Source organism: Mesoplodon densirostris, chromosome 4, assembly GCF_025265405.1.
Source record: "Mesoplodon densirostris isolate mMesDen1 chromosome 4, mMesDen1 primary haplotype, whole genome shotgun sequence".
NCBI lineage: Eukaryota > Metazoa > Chordata > Mammalia > Artiodactyla > Ziphiidae > Mesoplodon > Mesoplodon densirostris.
In genome coordinates this window covers 125,600,958-125,622,311 of record NC_082664.1, presented here as the reverse complement: position 1 = coordinate 125,622,311, position 21,354 = coordinate 125,600,958, and the positions used below count along the sequence as shown (strand labels likewise).

The 21,354-nt window shown below is 35.7% G+C and overlaps 1 protein-coding gene across 1 annotated transcript in view; it reads left to right on the top strand.

The window, feature by feature from the left end:
• Positions 1 to 21,354, top strand: part of PIAS1 (protein inhibitor of activated STAT 1) — a 124,643-nt gene that overhangs the window by 83,439 nt on the left and 19,850 nt on the right. Inside the window, exons 7-8 of the mRNA XM_060097119.1 lie at positions 4,701 to 4,806; positions 15,907 to 15,980. Of these exons, the coding sequence (XP_059953102.1) occupies positions 4,701 to 4,806; positions 15,907 to 15,980 (180 nt within the window). The remainder of the gene's footprint in view (positions 1 to 4,700; positions 4,807 to 15,906; positions 15,981 to 21,354) is intronic.

The window sequence follows — 21,354 nt, the reverse complement described above, 5'->3', positions numbered from 1 at the left end:
AATGCAGCCAAAAATAATAAGTAAATAAAATAAAATAAAATTTATTTTTAAAAAAAGGAGGTGGTAAGCAGTACTGAACAGATGTTGAGAAGTCAAGTATGTTGAAATCTTAAAAAATACTTTTTGGATTAGAAACATAAAGTTGACTTTAGCATGAGCTGTTTTGGTGGATGGTGGGAGGAGAAGCCTGATTGTGACCAGGCAGAGGTAAGGCAGTGGAGATAGTGAGTTATAGAAAGGTAGCTTTGGAAATAGGTACAGCTGAGCTGGAGGGAAATTTGAGATGAGAGTTATTTGTTTGCTTTAATGGGAGAGTGTTAAACATGTATAAAGGATGATGGCAGGTATCTTCTTGGGAGGAAGAGATTAAATATACATGAGAAAAATAATCAGTAGTGAATTTCATTAAGTAACTCATTGTAGCTAGGAGGGACAACTTCTTTATTTAGTGGAATAAAAGGATTGGATGCATGTATATGATTGGTACTGGAGAGGTGGTAAGTTCTGATCTGATGCATTCTCTTAAGTCTATGAGATAGGAAGTGAGAGAAGTCTGCTGAGAGTGAGAGAAGAAATCTGGGCCTTGAGGAGAGAGAAAATGTTGAAAAAGTAATTGAATGGAGTAAAACATATTCCGCTGCATTATTCCCCCAAATCTTTCTGGGAATAAATGAGCTTGCTTTAAAATTTGTGTATTAACTTAGAGAGGATTAACTTATTTACAGTATTTAATGTCCTTATTTCAGGAACTGTATGTTTCTCCATTTATTCAAATCCTCTTTCATGTTCCTCAGTAATTTAATAGGTTTCTTCTTACAAATTTTCCATATTTTTTATTGATTCTTGTGTTGTTTATTATTATTACTGCTATTGTAAATAGATTTTTTCTGTTATATTTTCTAAAAAATGTATTTATTGTTGATTTATTTAAAAGCTAGTTATTGTTGAATATTTACTTAGTACATAAATTCACATATTGGTTCTGATAGCTTTTTAGTAGGTTTCTTGGTATTTCCAAATAGGCAGTTTTGAGTCTGAGTTGTATCATTATATGAATAATGATAATCCTAATACTTATGCCATAATTTCTTATTCTTGTTCTCTTGTGCTGTCTAGAACCTTCAGAACAATGTTAAGTAATGTGAGTGCTAGTGGACATACCTGGCTTGTTCTTTATGTTAATGAGAATACTAGTGTCACAACATTAAGTATTATAATGGCTGTTAATTTTGGTAGAACTTAATTATAGCAATAACATAATCCTATGGTCCTCTTTTTTACTGTATATCTTTGAGAGAAATGGATTTTGAATTTTATCAAAATTCTTTTTTGGCATCTATCAAGGTTATATATTTTTTCTTTACCTAATCAGTATGTCACTATTAGGTTTTTAAAATCCTTTTAAATGTTTTTTTCTAGTGTACCTTGGGCTCCCTGTTTTTGTCCCCCTTTTTGAAGAGGGTGTTGCAGATGCTTTGGGTTTTGTCTGTGTGTGAAAAGTGTATAAACACCAGGGTGTTTACAGTGAACTATGAAAGGAGTCAAACTGTGGGAGAGGAGGGAAATGTGGTTGCTGATATAAAGCACTAGAGGAGATGGGGAAATATTCTTCCATGGGAAGCCTTCCACACCTCAGAAAGAAAACAGTAATCTTCAGTGATTTGCAGGTCTCCCAGGTAAGATTTGTGTAGACCATGATCTACAAGTTGGAGACCTTTTTTTTTTTTTTGCGGTACGTGGGCCTCTCACTGTTGTGGCCTCTCCCGTTGTGGAGCACAGGCTCCGGACGTGCAGGCTCAGCAGCCATGGCTCACGGGCCCTGCCACTCCGCGGCATGTGGGATCTTCCCGGACCGGGGCACGAACCCGTGTCCCCTGCATCGGCAGGCGGACTCTCAACCACTGCGCCACCAGGGAAGCCCTGGAGACCTTCTTTTTGAAATAAAATATTGAAAGAAAATTATTCTTTTCTGAAGCCCAAAAGATAACTTATTAGATTGGTTTTTGATCCTAGTTTTATTCAGCTTGTGAAGATACTCTGGATAGTTCACGTAGGATCTCTTACTGTTTTGGGGATTAATTTCTGTATTATTAGTTGCCATTGAGAAATGTTAGCATTATGTCTTCAAAGGAAATAAATGGAAGAGCTAATGCTATGGTGGTAATCGTCTTACAATATATTATAACTCTATGCAGTCAACATGTACACCTTAAACTTACACAATATTATATGTCAATTATAGCTCAATTAAAAAAAATTGTAATATAAGAGAAAAAGAAGAGCTAGTACAGTGCTTGAAGGGAAATAAGTGAACTATGTTGTAACTTCTTATCCTACCTCAAAGTAATCACTGCATCTAGCATTTATTAAACTGTCATTGTTTGTAGAGAAGTTTTATTTAGATACTGGTGTAAAGGGCACTTAATGAGTAGATCATATCTTAATAATGAAGAAAACGTCCTATAAACTTGATAGACAATTTTGAAGACTTTGAAAAAGCATTTGACAAAAACATCAGTGTAATGCAATATATTTCAGTAGTTGGAGTTAAGTAGTGCTTTGAAGGGTTAGCAGGAACAATATATCATCTACCTAGGAGAGATATTATACCACTGAAGTTTTGGCGGGGGTTGCTGCTGAATCTCTTTCATGTGATATAAAATTTAATTCCATATTATCAGTACAAGTGGTGTTTGTTAATACCTGACCTTCTTTTTGCTTCCTTTTTTAAAAATTTCTGATCTGGTTACGTGTTTCAACTAGAGTGAACATACCTTTTCACTGAACTTGTAGTTTCTACTTGACCTCTCCTTAAAAATTTATATAAAGCCTTAGGGTGATTACTAGTTCTGAAGATTCAGGCTGTAAGTATATATAATAATTTCACAGTGTTAATTAGCATTTCTCCAGTTTCTATCACACTTGAACTATTAATCAAATAATAAAGGTGAATAAGGATTTTTTTTCTAAAAGGAGCTTTTTAGTTTTATATTAGATTAGTATGTTGTATGTCTATAACTTTGGTAAGTTTTAAGGTTATTTGTTCCTCATTAATAAATTATGGGATTTATTAATGAAAGTAAATTAGCTTTTGAAAAATTTTATTTTATATTGGAGTATAGTTGATTTACAATGTTAGTTTCAGGTGTACAGCAGAGTGATTCAAGTTATACTTATACATATATCCATTCTTTTTCAGCTTCTTTTCCCATTTAGGTTATTACAGAGTATTGAGCAGAGTTCCCTGTGCTATACAGTATGTCCTTGTTGATTATCTATTTTATATATAGTAGTATGCGTATGTTAATCCCAGACTCCTAATTTATCCCTCCCAAATTAGCTTTTTTGATACTTCATTTTTTTCCTGAAAAATGTGTAGCATGTGAACATGGATAGGTTTCTGAACTGTAAGTGAAAATTTGACCTTCCAGAGGGTATTGTACAATATATTCTCTTCTTGCCAAAAGAGGGGGATGCATTTTCCAAAGTGCGAAAGTAACTGAAAGTTGGAATGTACATTGGACTAGGTTAGGAGGGTCAAAGCAAATGGTATGTGAAATCAAGAACTATAGAGAACTACACTGGCCTTGGCCATTAGTCCATTGTCCTGACATCCCTACACTTTCCTCTTGATTTCTAGTGCCACCTTTGTCACTAAGCAGGTGCATGATCATGAGCAGATTACATATATTTTTTAAAATTTAAAATTAAAAGCATTTTTGTGTGCCTCCATTTTTCAATCCTTTACTTAGAAAGATACTTGCCCTACTTATCTCTTACAGGCCTTCTTTGAGGTTTAAATGAAGTGGATAGTATATATTAAGAGTGCATGTAAAACTGTTTGTAGCTAATAAATAGAAGGTGGCAATAATTATTTTTCCTTTTGCTTCTTTCCAAATCTCTTGATCTTCCTCTTGATTCCAACACCAAGTGGAAAGTGGGCCTTCTCATTTAGATCTCTCTCTTACCCTTCATAAGCCTCAGCCCTCTTTTCTTCCTCTTATCCAGTCATGTACCCTTTACTTTGCCTTGGCTTGTTGATAAACTATTTTCTTTGTCTCCCTTCTCCTAGTACCATCTCTGGGTAGTCCCTCTGCTGGTAATGGATATTCATCTGTTCTTTTGCCAAACCATCAGCTTCTCTTTGAAAATATTTAATATTCCCTCTGCTTGTTGTGATAATAGCCCAAGTAGGGTCTTTTCAAAACTAGTTAAAGGCATAGAGAGAGATTAAATGGTATAAATTAGGATGCCAGTCTAATTTTTTAAATAGCTACTGTTACCTGCTAAATATGTTTTATGATGACTTTGACATCTTATTGGCCTTGGTTATATTTATTTTTAACAGTGTTCTTTACATAAGTGCCTAAATTGATTAACTTCAAGCATAGGTAGTCAGGTAATACAGAAGCATGACAGACCTGGCATTATCTCTTGAAAGCTGCAAAATTAGAACAAGTTCTTTTACTTTTCTACACTTCACTTTCCTCATCCGTAAAAATAGGATTACTTCAGCAGCTTTTTGGTTAAGATTAAATGAATTACCATTCATGAAAACACCTAAGATAGTGCTTGGCACACAGTAGGTGTTTTAAACAGGTGTTAATTTTCTTTCCCTATTATTGTGGGATTAAAATAGATGTACCTATTTACTTACGTATGTTGTTTGCTTTCTACATCTTTTTTTTTTTTTTTTCCAGAACTATTCCATGGCAGTATATCTTGTAAAACAGTTGTCCTCAACAGTTCTTCTTCAGAGGTTACGAGCAAAGGGAATAAGGAATCCGGATCATTCTAGAGCTTTAAGTACGTATGATAACCTTATTTTATTTATGCAGCTGAACTATTTTGGTAAAGGTTAGAATAGTGTTTTTTCAACTCAAGAAATTTTAGGGTTTATTTTTTTTTACTAGAGCTTGTCACAGTGGATTAAAACACTGAAAACTTTGTTTTGTGAGCTAGAGTAATTTAAGGCTTAAGAGTAGTTTTAGAGACTTCCCTGGCAGTCCAGCGGTTAAGACTCTGCGCTTCCACTGCGCAGGTTCGATCCCTCATCGGGGAACTAAGATGCCACACATTGTGTGGTGGGGCCAAAAAAAAAGAGAGTAGTTTTAATATCTTTGTCATGACGTATATATATATATATATATATATTTTTTTTTTTTTTTTTTTTTTTTTTTTGCGGTACGCGGACCTCTCACTGTTGTGGTCTCTCCCCTTGTGGAGCACAGGCTCCGAACGTGCAGGCTCAGCCGCCATGGCTCACGGGGCTAGCTGCTCCGCGGCATGTGGGATCTTCCCGGACTGGGGCATGAACCCGTGTCCCCTGCATCGGCAGGCGGACTCTCAACCGCTGCGCCACCAGGGAAGCCCGTATATTTTATAATTTATATTTTACTGATCTTAAAATTAACTTTGTAAAGTCAGTACATGAATACAGAAGAATATTTTACCAAAGCTTCATAAAAATAAATAAATGTTCAGGAATTCTAGGAGATGGAAAGGAAATCTTGGCATATATTTTACAAGAATTATTTTATATTTAAGGTTTATCCAGGAAAAATGTCCAAGGATATGTGATGACAACATCCCTGCATTAACAAAGTAAAAAGAGAGTCAGTGGGGTGGTAGATACAATAATGAAGTAGGTTCTGCTTTTAACCAGTTATGTGGCCTTGGAAAGTCAGTCTACTCGTACTCTGAACCTCTTATTCTTCATCTGTAACAAGAAGTTTATACCACATGATATCTAAAGCTCCTTCAAAATCTAGGTTCTTAGGTAGGAATAACTAGATGGTTCCTTTTGTCCAGGTGAACTTGAGAGGTAGTAAGGGGCATATTGACTCTTCTGGCCTCAGTGTTTGAGGGTTAAGGCCAGAGGTTGGTGGCCTTTCCAAAGAGGTGAACTAAGTTCTTCCTTTATTCTCTTCTTTGTGAGAGATAGATGGATTGGGGGATGGGGATGGGCACTTGGAGAACAAAGCTTTTACAGATGGGGGTTCGATACCTACCCTTTAAGGATTCTTGATGTGAGTTGATTAATGAAGCCCACTATCAGATTTGTAGTTAGGAACATTCTGGTAGGAAGAAACTAAGGTAGTAAGACCACCTTTCCTCTTGTTTCCCTTTGCGACATAGCTTTTATCTCTTTTTCTAACCTGTTTCTATGCCGGATTAAAAGATCCCATTACCTCTGAATATCAGTATACCCTCAAGAGTTCATTGAAGGATTTTTCTGTATTAAAAGGGTCCTTTTAAAATTGAAAATATTCTGAGTCAAGGAGGAGCACACTAGTGGCTAATGCCTCTGTAGGCATTCCTTGATAGACAGTGGAGAGCTAGAGATCTGGTTTGAGGTCTAGGGGAGTGGAAGCACCTTTTGGCAAGGACAAGGAGATGAGTGGGGGATCCTGAAAGAAGAGGAGGGACAGACACCTGCTTTGAAGGAGCACACGAGAAAAGAATTTTTCTTTTTTCACACTCCATTCCTGGTCATTCTCCTGAGAATCTTCGTATTTGCCACATAGCATTAGAATTCCATTTAGTCAGAAAGTATTATGGAATTGTGTGAGCCTTTGTAGAAAAGGTCATACCAAGAAATAAAGCTGAAAGCTCATGTAGCTGTTATGTTGCATAATAATAAATAAGGCAAGCTGTCTTTGCTCAAGCTGTAAACTCTTCTCCGCTTGCAGCTGTGGCACCATCTGGAGGGAGAGTGGGAAGGTGAGCCTAGAGTTATTTTATTTACTAGAACAAACCACTGTTAGCCACTGTTAAGCAGCAAAAGCTACTTAATTCAAAAGCTGTTTATTTCATCTCTAATACATCCTGGAGGTGGAGAGTAGTTGCAGATTGGGTTGGATTTTTGTGGCACTTTGTATGTTATCTTGTTGGCTTGGGGAACCAACAAAACTTTAATTTGGATCCTACCAATAAAACATTTGTCATAATTGACTAAAGAACAGATTGTTTGCCTTTATGCTATCTCTAAAGAAATAAGTTACCCAACATATTAATTATGTAATTAAAAGATTGTGTGAAACAACTTGACAGAAGAAAATGTTGGTGGGTTTCTCAGATATTTTTGTGGAATCAAATTACCCACAAATATGTTTATTGTAAGTCATTCTTAATCTTATCAATGAATTCTACTGGCAAAATTTTATTAGTCAAATCAGACATTATTCTTGAAATAAAGTCAATGGTATTTAGACTTTTCACAGAGAAATCCACGCTGATTCATTTGATTTAGTAGATTTTTGTATTGTGGTTTCCATCTTTGTGTAGAGTTGTCCCCTCACCACTATCACAAAACAGTCCTTTACTAATTCTTGGTCAAGTTCTTGTCTCCTCTTCTTTTTCACTTTAGCAATCACTTTAAACCTTGGCCATACTTAAACAATATTCCCCCTCTTTCAACACTGTCAGCGCAAGAAAATTGGTGCTATAAGATGTGACTTGTCTAAATTGCCCATTTCTTCCTTAATGTCATATAACTACTTTTCAACTTATCTTCATTTGTACCCATCCTTATTTATTCTCTTCAATCTCAGGAGGAAATGTCCAGTTTCCTGCCCAAAGTTAATTTTTTATTCATTTATTCTTCTCATTCAAGAAATTGTATTAAGAGTCTACTGTGTTCCAGGCACAGGAGACTGTAGCATTAAACAAAACACATACTGTCTCTGCATTCGTCAGAAGTTTGCAGTCCAGTGGGAAAGACAGGATTAAATGATTGTACAAGTCATTAGTGAAATTACAGTTGTGACATGTGTCTTAAAGAAGAAAGACAGGGAACTCTGGAGGTAACAGCAGGAGAACATAGTCTTCTCTGGTGCTGTGGTATTTAAGACACGATTATAAGGATGAGGAGGAGGTAAGCCCCAGATGGGAGGAGAATATGCCAAGAGACAAGGCCAGTAGAGTTGGAGTGGAGAGAACAAAGGAGGAAAGTGGCCAGAGAGATAACCATGGGGTGAGTTCATATAGATGATATAAAGACAGATGATAAAAAAACCCTTAAAGGATTTTTAAGCAGAGTGGTATGATCAGATATGGGCAATAAAAAGTTCACTTAGAAGACTGAATTGAAGGGGAGCTAGGCTGATGTAGTGAGGCCAGTTAGGAACCTGTTGTACAGATAAGAGCTGATGATGTCTTGAACTGAAGTAATGGTGATGGAAATAGAAGTTGATGGTTTGAGAGGTGTTAAAGGGGAGAAGTTGTGACTACGTGTGGGGAGTGGAGAAAAAGAAGTGAAGGAGGAGTTCTAGGTTCCTTACTTACTAGGCACCAGCTTACATGGTAGTACCGTTTACTGAAATGGAAAACAGTGTTGAGAAGATCCAGTTGCAGGCGCAAGATCAGAGTGCACTCTTGGACTTTTGGTATTTGAGATGTCTATGAGGCATCCAGATGGAGATGCTCAGAAACAGCATTACGAGGCCTCTCTGCTCACTTATCTGCTCTCTGTCCTGTATTTTCAGTTCCTTCCTCCACTCTATAGGCTCTTTCTGTCAGCCTTCACTGTCGAGTCTTTTTCATCCTTTAGAAAATACAAAAGCAAGCTACTGTCTAGATAGAGATCTGTGTTCCTCCTGTTCTCATCCTAGTTTCTTCAAAGAGTCATCTACACTTCCCTTTCTACCTCCTCACTGTAACCCATTGTGAACTTTTAACTCCCATCATTCCACTGAAACTGCTCTTGCAGATGTCACAAGTGACAATCTGATTGCCAGATTTAAAGTTTATCTTTTCAGTTTATGTCTTAGATATTTTTGCTGCATTTCATACCAACAACTTTCTCCTTGAAATTCTCATCTCTATTTCTTCTCAATCACTTGCCTTCAATGGATTCTCTTAAGGGTAGTATCCTAAATGTTTGTTTTCCCTGGGTTTTTGTCCTTGGTCTCTACAAGGACATACATACTTTCCCTAGACATAATCACATTTACTCTTGTGGTTTAAATTAGCACCAACTCCCAAATACATATTTTCATTCCAGACCTTCCCCTGAATTTCAAATGTAGATACACATAGCTAACTGTCTTCACCGAAATATACCACTGGTTCCTCAGATTCAGGTAGTGAAAACTGAACTCACCAAGTTCTATCAGACATAAACCCTAAATATTTCTCAACTCTGTCGAGCTCTCTCTCTCCCTACCATCACTAACCTCATTTAAGCTCTCATATCCCGCCTTTATTTTAAAAACCTATTCTTGAATTATATATTCCTCTCCTTTCTTGGCACCCCCCCGTTTTTTTTTGTTTGTTTGTTTGTTTTTTTGTGTGTGGGGGGGGCATGAACCCGTGTCCCCTGCATCGGCAGGCGGACTCAACCACTGCGCCACCAGGGAAGCCCATTGGCCCCCCTTTTTATATCTCTCTTCTGGTAGCAATCTAAGTGATTAATACAGATCTAATCTTACCATTTCTTTGCAATCCATGGCTTCCTAACACCAGTGGGATAAAAACTCCAACTTGTTAGCATGACTTAAACATACAGCTTTCCATCGTGTGGCACCTGCTTATTACTTTCCCGTGTCATCTGTATTCATTCTTCTTCTCATTCTTTTTACTCCAAAAATAATGAATTCTTTTCTTTTCTTCAGTGCTTTGCCAGTATTGTTCTCTGTGCCTCAAACTTCCCTGTTACCTACTTTGCCTAAATTCTAGTTATCCTTCATGTTTCACTTTTTCCAGGAGGCATCTCAGAACCCCCAGAGTTGATGCATTGACTTTCAGCTAGTTTCCATTACAGCACATTAGAGAAGTATCTTTGCTCTCTACTAGACTATGAGTTCCTTTGGGCAGGAACTTAATCTTACCTTTCTTTGAATTCCTAGTGCTTAGCTCAGGGCCTGGCACATAGTAGATCCTCAGACTTTTGTTAAGTAAACTGATGAAAAGAGATCTTGAGTAAAAGATCACATCTCTGTGCGTCTGTTTTCTTGATTATAAAATGAAGTATTGGACTTAATATGTTCAATTGTTTCCAGCCTTAAAATTCTAAAAAGGAGGGCTTCCCTGGTGGTGCAGTGGTTGAGAGTCCACCTGCCGATGCAGGGGACACGGGTTCGTCCCCCAGTCCGGGAAGATCCCACATGCTGCGGAGCGTCTGGGCCCGTGAGCCATGGCCGCTGAGCCTGCGCATCCAGAACCTGTGCTCCGCAGTGGGAGAGGCCACAACAGTGAGAGGCCCGCGTACCGCAAAAAAAAAAAAAAAAAATTCTAAAAAGGATAGAAATTTTTTTGAAAACCTAGAACAGCACTAATAGAACACTCTGTGGTGATGGAAATGTTCTATATCTGCACTGTCCCGTGTGATAGCCACTAGTACTGTGTGTCTGTTGAGTACTTGAAATGTGGTAGTGCAACTGAGGAACCGAATTTTAAATTTAATTAAATTTAAATATAGCCACATGTGACTAGTGGCCAACTCTCATAGCACATGACAACAGGGATTTTCAAAGATTAATTTTAGTAAATTAATCATCATATAGTAAAATAGTAAAATACTGTTAAGGCTGCAGCTCACAGTGACACAAGAAAACCTGAACTCCTGAAAGATTTACCCGGTGTTGGTTGATGCAGCAGGATGAATATTGATGTCTTATTTTTATTTTTCACATTCTTATGAAATTTAACATAGTGATTCCCCCCCACACACACACACCTTTCTTCTTTTTTTTATTTGGTTGTGTTTATTCAAGTATAGTTTACAAGCAGTAAAAATTCACCTGTTTAAGTGTACAGTTTGATGAATTTGACAGGTTTATGCAATCATGAACTAAATGCCACAATCAAAATATGTAACATTCTTCACCCCAGAAAGTTACCCTGTGGCCCTTTGCATTCTGTCTCATCTCCTTACCCCCAGTTCTTATAACCATTGATGTGATTTCTGTCTCAGTGATGTTTTCTTTTCCAGAACTTGAAATCCCACAGTGTGTAGCCTTTTGTTTCTGGCTTCTTTCACATAGTATAATGCTTTTAGGTTCATTCATGTAGTTTGCTCTTCTTTATTATTGAGTAGTGTTCCATTTATCTGTACTGTAATTTGGGTATCCATTTATCAGTTGATGGACGTTTAGATTGCTTCCAGTTTTTCGTTACCATGAATAAAGCTGCTAAAACATTTGCAGTTTGCATATGAATATCAGTTTTGTGGACATACGTTTTCATTTCTCTTGGGTAAATACTCAGGACTAGGATTGCTGGGTCACATGATAAATGTATAGAAAAGAGGTTGGCAGTTTCTTATAAAGTGCATATTCCATTTTTGCATTCCTACCCACAAGATTTGAGATTTAGAGTTTTCTCCCCATTCTCTCTAGCAGTTGATATTGTCAGGCTGCTTTGATTTTAGCTATTCTGGTCACTGTGTAGGTGATATGTCGTTGTGGTTTTAATATGAACTTTTCTAATGACTAACGATGTTAATTAAGCATCTGTTCATGTGCTTATTTGCCATCCTTATAGCTTCTTTGATGAAATGTCTATTCAACTTTTCCCTCCATTTCTTTTATAGTTTGTGCTTTTTGCATACTATGAAATCTTTGTCCAACCCAAGGTCGCAAACATTTTACTTCTAGAAGTTTTATTGTTTTATTCTTCGATTTAGGTCTACAATTTATTTTAAATAAATTTTTGTGTATGATGCAAAGTAAGCTTTAGAGGTTCATTTTCTCCCCATACAGATACCCAGTTCCATAACATTTCTCGAAAATACTAATTTTTTCTCCATTTAATTACCTTGACACCTTTGTCAAAAACCAGTTGACCATAGATGTATGGATTTATTTCTGGACTCCATTATCTTCCATTGACCTATTTATCTATCCTTATACCAATAACACAGTCTTCATTACTAAAGCTCGACAGTAATTCTTGAAATCATGTAGTCCTCCAACTTTATTTTTCTTTTTCAGAATTGTTTTGACAAATACAGTATATTAAAAGGTAATACATAGAGATCAAATAGAGTTTGTTCCAGGAATATTAGGTTCATACAACATTCAAAAATCTATCAATATAATTCACCTTCTCATCTCAGCAAACTAAAAAAGAAAAAATCATGTGATCATCTCCATAGATTCAGAAAAAGCAGTTGGTCAGATTCAATATCGATTCATGATAAAACTCAGCAAAATAGAGAGAAGGGGGGTGCTTCAATGTAATAAAGGGTATTTACAAAAAGCCTTTAGCTAACATCATATTTAATGGTAAAAAACTTCACCCCTAAGACTGAGAATAAGGCAAGAATATCTTTCTTAATGCCTCTATTCAGCATTGCCCTTAAGATCCTAGTCAGCACAATAAGGCAAGAAAAAAGAAGCATACAGATTAGAAATGAACAATAATTATTGTCTTTATTTGAAGATGACTTCATTGTATAGAAAACATCCCAAAAAATCTACAAAAAAGCTACTAAAGCCAATGTGTGAATTTAGCACAGTTTCAGAATACATGGTCAGTTTATAAAAATTGGATTTCTACTAGCTGTAAACAACTGGAAATTGAAATTCAAATAATAAGAATTTTTAAAATATGAAATACTTAGGAATATGTTACACAAAATATATGCACAATTTGTATGCTGAAAACTATAAAACATTGGTGAGGGTAATTAAAATAAGACCTGAATAATGAAGAGATACATCACGTTAATGGATCAGAATACTCAGTATTGTTATTGGAGAAATGTCAGTTCTCTCCAAGTTGATCTGTAGGTTAAATTCAATCCAATCAAGATCCTAAAGTAATAAAAAGTATCTTTACAGGAAAGAATTGATTGAGTCTATAATGGCAAAGGTGAAAAGCAAAGTTTTTTTTTTTAATAGAAATTGATAAGCTAATTCTAAAATAATTTCAGAAAATTCTTTCACCTCTGAGAGAAAATAAACATACAAGTCACATTTTAAGTTGCGATAACTAATATTTATTTAGTATAATGTTAGGTTATTTTAAAGTATTTTATTTGTATTAACTCATTTAATCCTTACAACAATGCTATGAGGTACTGTTATTATTCCCATTTACAAGATGAGGAAACTGAGGCACGGAAAAGTTAAATGACTAAGGCTGAATTACAGCCTAGGCTGGCTCTAGATCCTGTGCTCTGAACCACTACCTCAGGTTGCCTTTCCTTTTGCATTTTTTTTTCAAAGTACTAACAATTAACTTTGTTTTGCGTAAGGCCGATATTATGATCTATGATATTGCTTCATTTAACTCGAAGTTTAAATAGATAAAATGTAAAGTCAATTACTGTTCCCATTGTTGTGTGCATGGTGGGTGTTAAGGAGTGGTTGGTGAAGACATGCAGAATGGTTAGGAATCATATTAGAATTCTATTTACATGTTTGTTTCGTATGGCAATTGTTTGTCACCTTTAAAAAGATACTGTTTGTTAAATGTATCTTTATAAGAAAGGTTGGAATAAGATTGGGTCTATAATGGCAAAAGCATACTTTTCATAATTTACATATAATATTAATTAGCATAAGTGATATGATAACTATATTTTCCAAACTAAAACCCACGGATTGTGTGCCTTTTTAGATGTGATAGACAGCCTATGAGTTATATAGACTGTAAAATTTTTGAATTTCCAGGCCATAGAATGACTTTTTAAAGTCTGTCATCAGAATCACATCTGGAGCTTTTTAAAAACTACTTATTAGTGTCCCTTTTCCCCATTTTGGTTCAGTGGGCAGTTATAACTTAGAAAGCTCTATAGGTAGTTCTGATGTGCATCTTAGTTGAGATCCACTAGTTTATGGAGGCAGTTGAATAGAATATCTAAGACTTGGACCATCTCAAAACAATCCAGACTCTGTGATCATCAAGTTTAATAAAGGCAGAATTCTTAATTCTTTTTTTTTTTCAATTTTTTTTTTTGGTTCTTTTATTTATTTTTGGCTGTGTTGGGTCTTCATTGCTGTGCGCGGGCTTTCTCTACTTGTGGCATGTGGGGGCTACTCTTCGTTGTGATGCACGGGCTTCTCATTGTGGTGGCTTCTCTTATTGTGGAGCATGGGCTCTAGGCGCGTGGGCTTCAGTAGTTGTGGCACATGGGCTCAGTAGTTGTGGCGTGCAGGCTCAGTAGATGTGGCGCACGGGCTTAGTTGCTCCGCGGCATGTGGGATCTTCCTGGACCAGGGCTTGAACCCGTGTCCCCTGCATTGGTAGGCAGAATCTTAACCACTGCACCACCAGGGAAGCCCAGAATTCTTAGTTCTTATAAATAGTTACCAGTTCAACAGACATCTGAAATTATTCTTCCTTACCCAAGTACTTTTCCCCTTCCCATTTTCTTGTATCTTTCTTTCCTTCCTCCCTCCCTCCCTCCCTCCTTCCCTTCCTTCCTGTCACATTCAGTTGTGCCTCAGCTGTGAAATTCTATGATTGACTCCACAACTACTCCACTTGTGCCCCCTTACACATATAGACTTTAAAGTTATTCTGGAACAGCTTCTAAAATTATTGAAATATTACGTTTAGGTATTTCCAGTCTCACTTCTGTGCTGAAGTTTAATTAAAGTTCTGAGGTTTTCAGAAGTAACATGTCTCAGGTTTTCAGATGAGAAGTGTAAAGGCCCTTGTTGGGCTTCCCTGGTGGCGCAGTAGTTGAGAATCTGCCTGCCAATGCAGGGGACACGGGTTTTAGCCCTGGTCTGGGAAGATCCCACATGCCACAGAGCAACTAGGCCCGTGAGCCACAACTACTGAGCCTGTGCGTTAGGAGCCTGTGCTCCTCAACAAGAGAGGCCGCGACAGTGAGAGGCCCGCGCACCGCGATGAAGAGTGGCCCCGCTCGCCACAACTAGAGAAAGCCCTCGCACAGAAGCGAAGACCCAACACAGCCAAAAATAAATTAATTAATTTTTTAAAAAAAGGTCCTTGTTATGTTAGACTGACCGAGAGTAACAGAACAGCTTTAAAAGTAAAATTACGGGCTTCCCTGGTGGCACAGTGGTTAGGAGTCCGCCTGCCGATGCAGGGGACACGGGTTTGTGCCCCGGTCTGGGAGGATCCCACATGCCACAGAGCGGCTGGGCCCGTGAGCCATGGCCGCTGAGCCTGCGCGTCCAGAGCCTGTGCTCCGCAGTGGGAGAGGCCACAACAGTGAGAGGCCCATGTACCGCAAAAAAAAAAAAAAAAAAAAAAAAGTAAAATTACCAGTGCCTCCTCTCTTAAGAACCAAAGGAAATTTGAACTGAGAAGACGTAGAGATTATCTAGTGTAAGCTGTTATTTTCCAAGAAGTAAAATTAAGCTCAGAGAGGAGGACTGACTTGCCCAAGGTAGCATAATTAATTAGGCTATGGATAAATAAATATAAAACTCAAATAATCATATGGTAAAAAAAAATCAATTGAACTTTTTTCTTTTTATAATTTGAAATTAGAATTAATGTGTTTACAATAAATATTTATATTATGTGAGCATTGTAAAAACTTATACATGTTAGTTTTATAGTTGTTTTTTATGTTTCTTTTCAAATAATATTGTCATAGTTTAAAAGAAAGAAAATCTTTATCCAGTATCTTAGAGTTATAAAAGGAAGATGGTCTGCCATCAGCTGAATATATTAACCTGCTAAATAAATTTCCTTTATGTTAGTGCAATGCAGTTTTTGTTTTGTGGGTGAGAAATAGGAGACTTACAGGAAATGTAGTCAGTCTATAGATAAACAGTTGTTTTCCTTCCTTTGCTTATTGTAGAGATTATGAACCTTATAATTGTTTTTATCTTTTCATTCAATTGATTGGAAAATAATTGAGCAGATTATTTTTGAGTTCTTTTTTTTAAGTTCCTCATTCTTTTTCTTATGTTGCATCAGTGATGTATCTTTAATAAACTTATTCTGTTTGTTTGTTTTCTCTTTGATGAATGTCAGTTAAAGAGAAATTGACTGCGGATCCAGACAGTGAAATAGCTACAACCAGCCTGAGGGTTTCTCTACTATGTCCAGTAAGTGTTAACTAATATTTGCTCTCCAGGAGGCTTAATATACATTTTCTTTGGTTATTAAGTATTTCCAGTATTTAACAAGTTCTGTTAAACTGAAACATGCCCACTTGTTTGTTAGAGTTTATGAAAAGTAAAAGACATCATGTAGTCTTAGGATTTGAAATCTAAACAAATTTATGTCTATAAAAATTTTCTACTCTTAGTAAGTTATATTTAAATACTGCTTGTGGTTATTAAATGACTTTCTCTCAGACTTAAGTGTAAAATCTCCACATAATGCATTTTATTATCTTAGTATATTTATTAAAATTTCATTTTTTAAAATAGTATACTTCTGAATAAAAATCTGGCCATGATTATTCACACATTCAGTTTAACCATTTTGCCAACAATGACTGTAACAACAATTAAAAACTATTCTATTTAGCCTGAATAATTGAATTGGTTATGCATATAAAAATCAACTAGAAATATTTTTAAACCAGAAAATGAGAACAATTTCAGTCATTTCTACAAAATAAATATAAGGCTCAAGACATACCAAATGATTAAACTGGTAGTGAAAAAGTTTCCAAAAATGTGTTAAGGTTTATTTCTTAACTAGTTTGATGTCAGGTCCACCAACAGTAGGAATGGTAGTTGAGTGATGCTTTCATACAAAAATATGTGAAAAACTGAGAGTAAATTACTTTGATATTTTGATTGCCTTTTGTTCTGTAATTAATCAAATTAATCATATTTAAATTTGGGGAGAAAGTATGGAAAATAAGGCGACTCAGCTCTTTCCTGATTTGCCAGGATTGTTCAGGCAAGCCTGATATTGAAAGCTTTTAATATTGAAATCCTGCTAATCTGATATGAAGTTATTTATTCTTAAACAAAAAATTTAAACAAAAATTAAGTGTTATTTGTCTTATATCTTAGTCTTTTATAATTTATAAAACCTCAAACAATATGAAAAAGTCATTAGCTCATGAATTAGTTTATAATAGAGTACTTTGCATAGCTCTTTTTAAAAAAAACTTTTTTGTTTTATAATTGCTAAGAGAACTCCTGTTCACTATTAAACATCTATAAAGTACAGAAAAAAATACAGTGAAGTTAATAAAAACCACCAAATGTATAATTTTGTATATATCCTTCTATCTTTTTATTCCTTACTATAGCCAGTCATTTTTATAGGGAAAGTATTTTGACTCCAGGCTTTTTATATTATTACTTAAAATTTTTAAATTCTTTCCCAAATATATAATGCAGTCATTGACAGAACTAAGGGAGAAATAGACAGCAACATAATAATAGTAGTAGACTTCCATACCCCACTTTTGGTTATGGATAGAACAGCCAGACAGATGGTCAATAAGGAAACAAAGGACTTAAACAACACTGTATGCCAATTGGACCTAACAGATATATACAGAATACTGCACCCAACAAAGCAGAATACACATTCTTCTCAGAGCACACAGAACATTCTCCAAGACAGAGCACATGTTAGGCTACAAAACAAGTCTTAATAAATTTAAGATTAAAATCATTATAAAGTATCTTCTCTGATCACAATGTGATGAAACTAGAAATCAGTAACAGGAGGAAAACAGGAAAATCCACAAACGTGGAAATTAAACAATACATTCTTAAACAACCAATGAGTAAATGAAGAAATCACAAAGGAATTTAGAAAATATCTGAAGACAAGTGAAAATAAAAACACAATATACCAAAACTTACAGGATGCAGCAGAAGAAGGAAGTTTATAGGAGTAATTGCTTACATTAAAAAAGAAGAAAGATCTCAGATCAACAACCTAATCTTATACCTGAAGAAACCAAAAAAAAGAAAAACAAACTAAACCCAAAGTCAGCAGAAGGAAGGAAATTAGAGAGATTAGAGCAGAGATAAATGAAATAGAGAATAGAAAAACAGTCCAAAAAAATCACAAGTCGAAGAGTTGGTTTTATGAAAAGATCAACAAAATTGACAAATCCTTAGCTAGACTAAGAAAAAAAGAGGGAAGACTCAAATAGTTAAAATTAGAAATGAAATAGGAGACATTATAACTGATGTCACAGAAATTAAAAAGATTATAAGACACTACTGTGCCAACAAATTGGATAACGTAGAAATGGATAAATTCTTAGAAACACATAACCTACCAAGACTGAATCATGGAGAAATAAGAAATCTGAACAGACTTATAACTAGTGAGGAGATTGAAGCGGCAATAAAAAATGTCCCAACAAAGAAAAGCCTGGGACCCTATGGCTTCATTGGAGAATCCTACCAAACATTTAAAGAAGAATTAACACCAATCCTTTTCAAACTCTTACAAAGAATTGAAGAAAGAATACTCCTAAGCTCATTCTGTAAGGCTAGCATTACTGATCCGAAAACTACACAAGGACACAACAAGACAAGACAAAATGAAGCAAACCCCCACCCCCAGAAAACTGCATACCAGTATTCCTGATGAATATTGATGCAAAAACCCTAAACAAAATACTGGCAAACTGAATTCACCAGTACGTTAGAATGATCATACACCAGACCAAGTGGGATTCATAGCTGGAATGTAAGGCTGGTTCAGCATACAAAAATAAATCATTGTAATATACCACATTAACAAAGTGAAGGACAAAAACCACATAATCATCTCAATCAATGCAGAAAAAACTTGACAAAAACATTTGACAAAATTCAACACCATTTCATGATAAAAACACTCAGCAAACTAGGAATAGAAGGAAGCTTCCTCAACACAATAAAAGCCATATATGAAAAGCCCACAATGAACATCATACTCAATGTGGAAAGACTTGAAAGCTCTTCCTCTAAGGCCAAGAACAAAGCAAGGATGCCCACTGTCACCACTGCTGTTCAGCATAGTACTGGAAGTTCTAGCCAGAGCAGTTAGACAAGGAGGAAAAAAAATATTGGAAAGGAAGAAGTAAAATAATCTCTGTTTGCAGATGACATGATCTTTTATGTAGAAAACACCAAAGATTCCACAAAAAAACCCCAAATAAACCTGTTTGAACTGAATTCAACAAAGTTTCAGGATACAAAATCAACAGTCAAAAATTATTTGCATTTCTATACACTAACAGTGACCAAACTGAAAAGGAAACTATGAAAACAGTCCCATTTACTATAGCATCAAAAAGGATAAAATATTTAGAGATAAGCTCAACCAAGGAGATTGAAAACTATAAAACATAACAAAAAAGAATTCAGAGAAGATAGAAATAAATGGAGAGATATCCCATAATTATGGATTGGAAGACTTAACATTGTTAAAATGTGCATACTACTCAAAGTGATCTGCAGATTCAGTGTGTTCCTATCAAATCCCAATAGCATTTTTTGCAGAAATACAAAAAAAAAAATCAAATTTCTGTGGAATCGCAAGGGACTCTTGAGTAGCCAAAACAATCTTAATGAGAACAAAGTTAGAGCCCTCACACTCCCTGATTTCAAAGCATCCTACAAAGCAGTAGTAATTAAGATGGTGTGGTACTGACAGAGAGGTAGATAATATAGACCAATGGAACAAAATAGAGAGAAACAATATGGTCAAATGCCTTTCTACAGGAGTGCCAAGACTACATAATGGGAAAAAGATGGTCTCTTTAAACAAATGGCATTGGGAAAACAATATTCACATGCAAAATAATGAAGTTGGACCCTTACTTTACACCATATGTAAAAATTAACTCAATATGGATTAAAGATCAAAACCGTAAGACCTTAAACTGTTAGGCTCTTAGAAGAAACATGGGGGAAAGGCTTCAGTTGAATCTGGCAGTGACTTCTTGGATATGACACCAAAAGCAGAGGCGACAAAAGCAAAGACAGACCAATGGGAATGGGAATACACCCATTGGTCTTAAAAACTTAAACTTAAAAACTTAAAACCTTTTCTTGCCAAAGGAAACAGTTAACAGAGTGAAAAGACAACCTAGGGAATGGGAGAAAATAATTGAGAATTTTATACCTGATAAGGGGTTAATATACAGAATATATAAGGAACTTCTACAACCCAACAACAGCAACAAAACAAACAGCCTGATTAAACATAGGCAAAGGACTTGAATAGACATTTCTCCAAAGAAGGTATACAGATGGCTGACAAGCACATGAAAAGATTAACATTGCTAATCATTAAGGAAACGCATATCAGAATCACATGAGATATCACTTCACACCCATCAGGATGGCACCTATCAAAAAAATCAGAAGATGACAAGTTTCAGTGAGGATGCCACAGACACTGGAACCCTTGTGGACGTTGGTGGGAATGTAAAATGCTGCAGCCATTATGGAAAAACAGTATGAAGGTTCCTCAAAAAGTTAAAAATAGAATTAACATATGATCTGTTGATTCTTCTGGGTATATATCTAAAAGAATTCAAAGCAAGATCTTGAAGAAATAATTTGCATACCCACGTTCATCACATTATTCACAATAGCCAAAGGGTGGAAGCAACCCAAATGTCCATCAAGAGATGAACAAATATGGTATATATACATACAATAGAATATAATGTATGGAACATGAAAAAAGGAAATCCTGTCATATGCCATGTGGATAAACCTTGAGAACATTACAATAAGCAAAATAAGCCAGTCACAAAAGCATAAATACCATATGATTCCACTCATGAAGTATATAAAATAGTCAAAATCATGGAAGCAGAAAGTAGAAAGATGGATCCAAGGGCTGGGGGAGGGCAAATTAGTGGATGTAGAGTTTCAGTGTTGCTAGATGAAAAAGTTCTAGAGGTCTGTTGTACAACAGTATGAATATACTTAGCATTACTGAATTGTACACTTTAAGATGGTTAAGGTGGTAGGTTTAATGCTAATGTTTAAATGTTTTTACCACAATAAAAAATATTGGCCAGGGGGACATGGGGTGGATTCTTAAGTAATCAGATGTTATAACAGACTATGGTGTAAGGGAATGTGGTATTTTTTAACATTTAGAAAAATGGTTCACAGACCAGCTAAGTAGAGGGTGGGAAGAAGACAAAGTTTTTTTTTTAAGGTATATACCTATCATACCCTCTTTCCTCCAAACACCTATTTATCCACCCTCCCCCTTGACATGATTCCTTGCCACCCCAGTCCATTATAAAACACCAGTTCAAAGAACATGAGAAATTTAGGAACGTGCATAAGCTTCATTTTCCATTCAAATCACTGGAAGGTCTTGTTTTTCTGCAGTCTCATTTTAAAAGTGTTCACAGTTGTACTAATATATATGATGTTTATATTATTTAACATTTATATGAAACATTTATTCATATAAATAGGGACTACAATATAAATCTTGATGTTCTTATTTATAACTAGTTTTGAATTTCATAGTTCA